The sequence below is a fragment of the Cotesia typhae genome, unplaced genomic scaffold (assembly GCF_013202065.1).
Source record: "Cotesia typhae breed Kobodo isofemale line unplaced genomic scaffold, CoteBio_Ctyphae scaffold_152, whole genome shotgun sequence".
NCBI lineage: Eukaryota > Metazoa > Arthropoda > Insecta > Hymenoptera > Braconidae > Cotesia > Cotesia typhae.
Window position 1 is genome coordinate 1755579 of NW_027423776.1, and position 9315 is coordinate 1764893.

General features: G+C 29.9%; 1 protein-coding gene across 1 annotated transcript; it reads right to left on the bottom strand.

Annotated features, from left to right (window-relative positions):
• Window positions 1-1867: 1867 nt before the first annotated feature.
• On the bottom strand, window positions 1868-9090 carry Gasp (Chitin binding Peritrophin-A domain-containing protein Gasp). The gene is made up of 4 exons (XM_074256673.1): window positions 8898-9090; window positions 7950-8351; window positions 7504-7717; window positions 1868-2317 (listed from the first exon to the last, which is right to left on the bottom strand). The coding sequence occupies exons 1-4, from the start codon at window positions 8932-8934 to the stop codon at window positions 2170-2172; spliced, it is 801 nt and encodes a 266-aa protein (XP_074112774.1). The 5' UTR covers window positions 8935-9090; the 3' UTR covers window positions 1868-2169.
• Window positions 9091-9315: the final 225 nt, after the last annotated feature.

The following is a 9315-nucleotide window of genomic DNA, read 5'->3' on the forward strand; positions in this document are numbered from 1 at the left end:
ATATCAGCTGACAAAAACTGTTCATGCATGATTAGTCCTCGTAAATGTTATTTTAAGTCTGGAAGAAAAATTTCATCGAACTATATACCGCAGTTCTATTTTTAAAATTAATTTGTTCCGTAGGACGTATCAATTTCTATCTCCTTATAAATTTTAAATGTACAGCTTTCATCAAAAATTTCGGCTTAAGCATAAACTTTTTGATTTTCCATGCCAAAACGATGATTTTTGACGCAATGACACATAATTATTTACTGTCTTTCATTGAATACACAAAGAACAAGATTATTTAGTAAGAGTTTGAGTTTGATAACGTGCAATTACTAAAATATATCAATTGAGATCGATAGGCGATGAGTCCTTTAAAGGAGTCTGTTATTATCTTAAGCTAGCCTTTGGTTCATTACAGTCGTGTCAAAGGTTACTAAATTGTAGAATACACAAATAATTATAATAAACACGAATAAACCTTAAAGAAATTTTTTTACTGTACATTAAACCATATTTTAATGGAATGAAAAAAATACATAGCCGTCTCGAATAAATCACGCTAATATATAACTAATTATCAATAATTAATTAATTAGGCAAAGAACTCCGTTTACTATAAGGTTAAGTTATCAATAAGGATAAGTAATGTATAAAATTTAGATTACGTAAACTGGTTTAAAAGATACCCTAAAGTTAAGATAAGTCATTTGGACAACAGGTAAAGTATCAGTCTGAAGAGCGCGACGTCTATCGTTCGAATTCCCGAAGACACCATTATTTTTTTTTTTTTTAATTATCCTGATTGAGGTCTCAGCAGACCCGGTCATTTTTTATATCTCATCAGATCTGAAGACTCATGACTGTTCATATATGATCAGATCTGATCATTTTTTCCCGGGTTTGACCAATATTTTTTTCTAAAGGGGAATTTTTAGAACTTATTCATTTGAGTATTTGAGTACTTAGTGTTTGTAATGCTTCTTGTAACCCTTCTTGAAGTTGTATATCTCACAATCAAATAATCAAGATTTTTTATTTTATTTATGTATAATTTGATTGCTCTCATTAAGTAATAAAATTGGTCAATTAATCTATTAACAAACAAACATATTTTTATTATAAAATAAGTTCTGTGGAACTTATAAAACTGTCTTAATTAGCCTAAATCAAAATTTTGCACGCCTCAAAATACTGCAGTTGAAAAATGATTTGTACGGTTGTCAGTTAGTCTTTGCTTTTTTTGTCGTCACGTCTTCGTTGATGAAAATAAATCGTTTATGTGATAGAAAAAAAAATAGTATGAAATTTCACCAATTTTCATCAATATCTTTTAAATGATTACGAGTTTGATAACGTCCTACCATAGGAATCGTCTTAAAGGTGAATGGAAACTTATAGAAAAAAATTTATTTCATTTCATGGCGTACATTTTCTATCACATAAACGATTTATTTTATTAATTGTCTCTATGTCAAAGTTGGCATAAACTAATAGACGGTAAGTATAACTCAAACTTTAGTTCATAGACAAATTAATTCAATCAAGTACAAGCTGAGGTTAACGACTATCCATAGTATTGACTATCTATCGACAAGCGATTGACTTTTTTTTGCTTAAAATTTTCATAGGTCTATTTTAGATATAAAATATATTTTTAAGGTTCAATTGATATTCTGTGAAGTAATTGTGATTAAAATAACCGTAAATTTCATAGTAGAGGTTCATCTTATTTTCATAAATATTGATTGATAAATTTATAGATTGCAAATTTATCGTAGATAATTTTGAATTAATTATTAAATTAAATTTAAAATGATCAAATTGTAGATGGATATTACCATGCTAATAATTTTTAAGCAGTTAGATAAGCCGGTTCTATTAATACTAGAATTTATTAGAAAAAAAACTTTATTTTTCTTATTTTTATTCGAAAATAAACGAAAACATTATGAACAAGTATGAATCATGAGGCCACTTTCTTATAATTAAATAATCGAGATGTCAAGAGTTGTTTCTCTTATTGTATAATTTTTTTTTTTTTTTTTTTTTTTTTTAGTAATTTTATCATAGCTTTGGCACTCCAACCAACATCACGATAAACTCTTGATCATCTCAAAGGAATTGAGGATGTTTAAAACAGTAGAAATTAAAGATAAAATGTAAATCTCATTAATGAAATCATTCTTGAATAGGTTGAGGTCTTGAAGGAGTTGGTCTAGGCTTTCCTTGTGATTTAGGTGCATTTGATTGCCCGTTGCCTGAAATTCCAGCTAGAAGTTCACTTTTCCTGATGCTTTTCAAGTCCAAATCACCGTAATAGTCTTCACTGAAAATCGAAATTCAAACCATAAATGATTGTTATCAAGCTATAATAAAATACAACATTAATATTCATTGCTAGCCGTTACTTAACTCGCCTACATCGTTGAGCGTAAATTTACGTTAGTAAAATTTTGGAGAACTTCAAGTACTTAGGATAAAGTAATAGATTTATTAATGGCATTGGTATTCGATTCAATTAGTTAATAATGAATCATTTAACATTTCTACATTATGGAGTAAATAAAAGCTACAGATCCAAAATTTTATTTCAAAATTGAGAATAATATTACATAGCATAATTAATTCTTTTAAATTATTATTGGTCCATTTTTATCTTTCTAATATTAAGAATCTTTTCAAAATTGAAAACTCAATAAAGTGTATCTTTTTCCGCTAAGACAATTGACCAGTTTTAAAAATAGAATATTTATTGTTTCTAATTCAATTTTAGAAAATTACGTGTTCATCAGATTTCGACGTTTTGAGGTTTAAAAAAGTTGTTATCACATTTTCGCGTAAACAACTCATAATTTTGAGCTTAAAGAGTTCAAAGTTTTACAATAAAAAATTTTTCGAACGTTTTGAGCTCAAATAATATCAAGACGCTCCAGTGATGTTCTGCAGAGTCAACTATTTTTCAGATTTTTACAATTGAAATTTTCATACCAATATACTATTCAACTCTGCAATTTTTCCGCTGTATTTTTTTCATAGAAATTTTGTCCTGACAATTACGAACACAATGGATAAGAAATTCGCTAGATTGGTTAAGCCGTTTTTAAGTGATGCATCATGATCCGTTATAAATTCAGCGACTGGTTTTTATTTTTACAGATTAATTAATAGTAATTCGATTTTTTAATGTATCTGATGTAAACTTTTTAAGCTTGTTGTATCTTTTATTTATTTAAGTTCTACATTAGAAAAAAAAATTGTAAACTCCAAAATTCTTAACATTCGAGTATGAACATTTCACTATCTAATTACAATTATGTAATTGCATAAAAATTTTAATCTATACTCGATAAATAGTTTAGATATTATCATTTTTCAAAGTAATTTTGAAGCCCACAATAGAGAGGATCTAAAAATGTTTATTCTATAAATTAATAAACTTTCATTTTATAAGAAATTGCAAACGCACAGATAAGAAAAGTATACTTTTATGTATTCCCTTCATTTTTAAATAAATACAATTCTGAATGGTATTTTTTGTAGTTTTGAACATCATATCGAAGGTTTATAAAATAATTTTTCATGCAAATTCACATTGTGAGAATTTACACACTTCATTTTTAGAAAGGAATCAAGTGTTGAAATTTATAAGTTTTTATTTCAAGAAAATAGTAAAATATATCTCGAGATTTCCCTGTAAAAAAATCCACAGAGGCTTACATGGAAAACCACACAGGAAAGTATGGATTTGTATAGGAACCCATTGGAATTCACATAGGAAGTATGGGTTTCTATCGGAATCCACATGGAAAACTGTGGGTCCATGGATTCCTACATGGGAAATTCACATATGAAATATGGATTCCTATAGGAATCCTTATAAGAACCTATGAATACATGGATTCCTATATGAGAAATTCACATAGGAAATATGAATTTCTATAGGAATCCACGTGGGAATCTGTGGGTTAATGGATTCTTCTATGGGAAATCTACATCGGAAGTACGGATTCTTATAGTGAATTTATATGAAGGGAATAAGCTAAGAACGTGATTTAAGCCAGTGAGTAGCGTAGAAGACTGTCAACCATGAGGTACCACGTTCAAGTCCATCAGACGCGAGCAGTTTTTTCATTAGATAACATTACAAAATCCGTATTTTAGAATTAATTTCATTTAATAATTAATTAATAGCAATTATTTAAGAAGTATTTTTGATTTTGTAAATAAATTTTTTTATGCTAGATTAATATATATAGGAATCTAAGTAAGATTCAACCTTGGATTCCGATATAGAAAACCATGTCGGTATCTATCCGAAACACCTTGCGGAAACCCATCTGAGAATCCAGACTGGTTTCCCATGTGGGTTTTTTTGATAGGGTTTGCACTTAAAGCATGCAAGATACAATCAAAGAAAAAATGTACAAGTTGGTGCAAAAGTAAAATATGCCTAAACAAGTTAAAAGTTTCTTTTTGTGCGTTTTCCCTCTCCTTCTCGTATCCTCTATCATTTTTTCTGATTTCTTCCATTTCTTAAACAACCCCCTCCCAACAAAAGAAGGCCATTCGGTATTCGCCAAGAAGAAAGATAGATTTCATATAATCCATGACTTTAATAACAATATTATAAATAATTAGAACTGATTTAGATGACGTTCAGCTTCGTACATTTTTGTTGTGATTATTAAAAAGTAAATTCATTATAGGTGAAATTAAATAGAATTTTATAAACTTTTAAATGAGATGCACACGGAAAAAAAAGTTTTCTGTTCGGCACTATCTACTGTATCGTAAACAGCGTATTGCTATTGTCACATTACAACTCGTGAACGACGCTAAACTGTATCATAGTATTTGCGTTATAAGTCCCAACATGCACTATACTAGAGATATTAACATTAGGGATTTAAAGTTTAGTCATTTTTACAATATGGCATTTATGATGCACGATTCGATGAATCGCTGTTACAGCGATTCAATTGTATCGTAGATATTCTCATCCATATAGTAACGGTCAGTGAACGTATGGTAAATATAACGAAACGGATCCCGATAGTTACGATCCACACTCGATGCGCCGGTCCTTAGCGTAAGTTTCTAACCTCATTTTATTGTGTGATCTGTAGTTATTTATGCGACATTAATTTATATATAATTTATATATATTTACAGTGATTTTTTTCTAATGGTGCTAATATTCGACTAATTACGATGAATTAATTTTTTGTTTTTGTTATCATTTTTAAAATAACAGTGAATGTTTTATAAATTTAAAGCATGAAATGATCCTGAAATTAACGGGTATTAAACATTTTTTGAGTTATAAGAAAAATTTTATTTTCAATTGAAAAAAATTTTCACATGATTGTATTTTTTTTTTTTTTTTTAATAAAAATAACATAAAAAATAAACAAAGCCAATTGAGTTTCTATGTTATCGTGCCGTATACGATCCGGTAGATCGCTATAGTTACGAAACTGGATCGTAACCGTCGCGATCCAACTTGACTATCTGTAGATCGTGTCTGGCGTGATCCAACGTTACGATCCGATGTATCGTAAGGTGCGTATCGCGTCAACAGCGATACCGTATCGTGCGCGGCAGAAAACTTTTTTTTCAGTGCAGAAACACGATCTATCGATTCTCAATGAAAAATTATTTCCTGGTAAAGTCACTGAACACGTGATTTTTTACGTTTTCGAAAATTTTAAATGGCTGCTATTTCTAAACTTTGCCGGGTTTAGCTCACTTTTTAACTAATTCAAGCTACAGAATAACTCTACCAAGTTTTATAAAGATTCATTAAGAATTGTGGGAGTTATCGCGTCCACAAGTCGCGTTGTATTGTGTGCTTGTCTGAAACTAATTTAGATGAAATATAGCTTCTTAAATTTGTGTTATCTGTTGAAAAATAAATTTATTACGGTGATTTGGACTTGGAAATATGACATAAAAAAAAACGTCCATGTAAAAAAAAAAAAATTGCTAAATGAAGCCGTTTGTAAAATGAGCGAGTTAAATTTTTGGAATTATTAAAATAACGCTAGCTTTAAAATAGCCGAATAAAAAAAAAAAGAACTCTTAATATTCTTTCAAATTAAAGTGCAAACAGTTGAAAAAAAAAAAAAAAAAAAATTAGGAAAACGGTTGACCCTGAAGGCCATCCCTGCAACTTCCCGCTACTTTTGTAATTAAGCGCTCCAAATTGCGCTCATTACGTTTTTGAATTCGAAAAGCTCAAAAATATAATTTTCATGTAGTTTTGAGCTCTCTGATTCGCCCCCCTCCCTTGATAAGATTTCGTAAAATTTTTCTCTACTCCCACCCCTCTCTCCTAATCTTATGCGAGATTCTTCAGAATTCATGGTTTGGCTATAATTGTGTTGGATTATTGAAAAGAAAAAAGCGACATTTGGCTACACCCGACGTGAATAGGTAGATTTTTTGGTTGAATGTTGAAAAACACACGTTATTAGAAGGCAATAATGTTCTAAATTTACTTTTTAGAATATTTTCGCAAATAACGATGTGAAACCGACTACAAAAAAAAGATTTTCAAAGACATCGACCTAAAAAATAGAATTTGTTACAGATAAAAATCATTTGATGATGAAAGCTAAAAATTAATTATATATATATATATATATATATATGAATACATCCATAAACTGACGAAATTTTATTAAAATTACGACATGAGACCGGCTATAACAGATAGATTTCCAAAAAAATCTACCTTAAAAATTAATGAATTCTATCGATCAATAATCAAATAAATTTAACGTTGATTCAAAGTTAATAAAGCGCTTAAACAATCGAGCGCTACTTTGGTGCTCTGCGGGATTCGGACGAATACAATAATCACTATTGTATCAGATTTAGCCCTATTTTATTATAGAAATACTTTTTCACGCAATTTTACACCATTTTCTGCTAGAAAAAACTCACGTGATATTTTCTGACCCCCCCCCCCTGAGTGAGATTTGGAAAGATTTAGCTTGATCCCCTCCCTCCCTAGAACACCTCACGTAATTAATGGAGGCCCCCTAAGAGTATTTTCAGTGGGCTGATGGTTTCAGACAAATAGCGAAAATACCATTCTATTATACAAGTTATCAAGAAAATAAACAACTACAATTCAAAATCTGATAGGATGGAAAATAAAGCTGCAACTTTATCTCGTGGGCAGTAAATTATCATTTTCTGCCCACCGGGAAAAAATGATTGATTCGTGCCAGGCAACATTCGCATTGGTCTGAAATTGTCTAGTTTCAGTTGGATCAACAGGCATTGAAACTCGTATTTTCAATGCAGGTTATAAGAAAAGATATTAACTTAACCCGAGTTGAAAAAATTAACTTAATTCAACTCAACTACTATACTTAAATAATTGATTTAAGCTCATTTAATTTCATTTTTTTGATTCAGAAATATTTACGATGATACGTTCATAGTGTTATGTACTAAAATATTAAAAATTAATATGCAAAGTCCCGGAAGTGTTCAACTTACCAACCAGGAACGTCTTCGGGATCCTCACAGTTACCGCTTCCATCTGTATCACCAATCTTGAAAACAGTACCAACAGGACATCCGTATTCTCTGGCAATTCCTTCTAGACAAATGTAATATTTTCTGCAGTCTTCAGGATGAGCATGCCTGGAAAAACTTCCTGACGCTCCAGCGACCTCACCAGCAGCGGGACATGAAAAACCGCCAGCAACTTCTACAGAGAGACAAAAATGATTTACTAAAATTGTTCAATGATATAGAAAATATATATCGTTGATACAATTTGGCATCTCAAAACAACACACTAATAAATAATAATAATAATAATAATAATAATAATAATAATAATAATAATAATAATAATAATAATAATAATAATAATAATAATAATAATAATAATAATAATAATAATAATAATAATTTTATTAATTATAGTGATCTTATACCATCGTTACGGCATTCAGGTACTTGATCAGCCCACATGCAAACACGAGCTTCACGATCGTAGGCAAGTCCAGGACTGCATTGGTATCGAGATGCTTCACCATTCCAACAATTCCAGAATACATCACATTTTTTTTCATCAGGGAAAATACCATAAAGTCGAGCACAGTGAGGTGTGCTAATTGGTGGCTCAAGCTGAGTTCTTTCACCACATTCAACGTTGTGCAAATAATCGCAATTTTCTGTAAGAAATTTTGCATCTGAAGCGTCAAAAGCGAGGCCATTGCCACAAGTTTTTAACTCTGCGACATTGTTATCACATTTCCAATATTTGTCACATGATAAATGATGAGGATAGAAGCCGAAGTCATCAGGACATTTGAAAGTTTCTTGTGCTTCAGATCCTGTAGGAAACACATATTTAATAGTTAATATTCATTCTATTAGTTTTCTTAAATCAAAATATTAGAATATTATTTTCATGGCAGAAAATCCGATATTCGAACCAGATTTTTACTAAATTGATTGATGATCTTATATAAGCAAAATGTATAGACTTTCTCGTATTACTTTCACTCTGTGAGTAAAACCAATGCGTATGCACATATTACTTGAACTTTCAGTATTTACTTTATTTGCTTCGAATGCTTTGTTTAACAAACATAATTTTAAAAAAACTTTAAAGTTTAATCTATAGCAAAATCATAATAGCAGGAAGAAAGTAGAATAAATCTTCTTAATCTTAATAATTTTACAATTTTTTGTGAAAATTAGCACAAAATTTAGGCACGACAGAGGAAGAAATCAAATGCATCTTTATAAACTTAAGTCAATTGAAAGTGAGAAAAACACTTTTTCTACAGTATTCGAGTTAAGATTTGAGTGAAAAGTAAAAATCCGCACTGTATAACACTTTTTCCGTTACACTTTTAATTTTCTTGTTTACGTACCAATAATAAGAAGCGCCGTGATTAAGTAGAATTTCATTCTTCAATTTAATACTAATTTTCTTTCTGAACAGTTATTTTATTTATATATATATATATTTATTTATATATATATGAAAAAAATTGAAGCAAGTGATATAACTAAATGGTATAGAAAATCTTCTGTGATATGAATAATTCTGTTAGCGCCCTGCCAGTTCTTTGCTTTATATATGTCATTGGTCACGTGTCACTCCCCTACCAAAAGAATATTGACGAGAACGTCAAAGAAGGTATCACAAGTCCCCCTCTGTTTTAGTTTGATATCCGGCTTGAACAGGAGAAGTATGATTCGAAAATTTTATTATAAGCTTTACATCATTTTCCTCAATCAAAAAATGTATAATTTATATCTTCTTTTACTTTAAATTCTTTCAAAAGG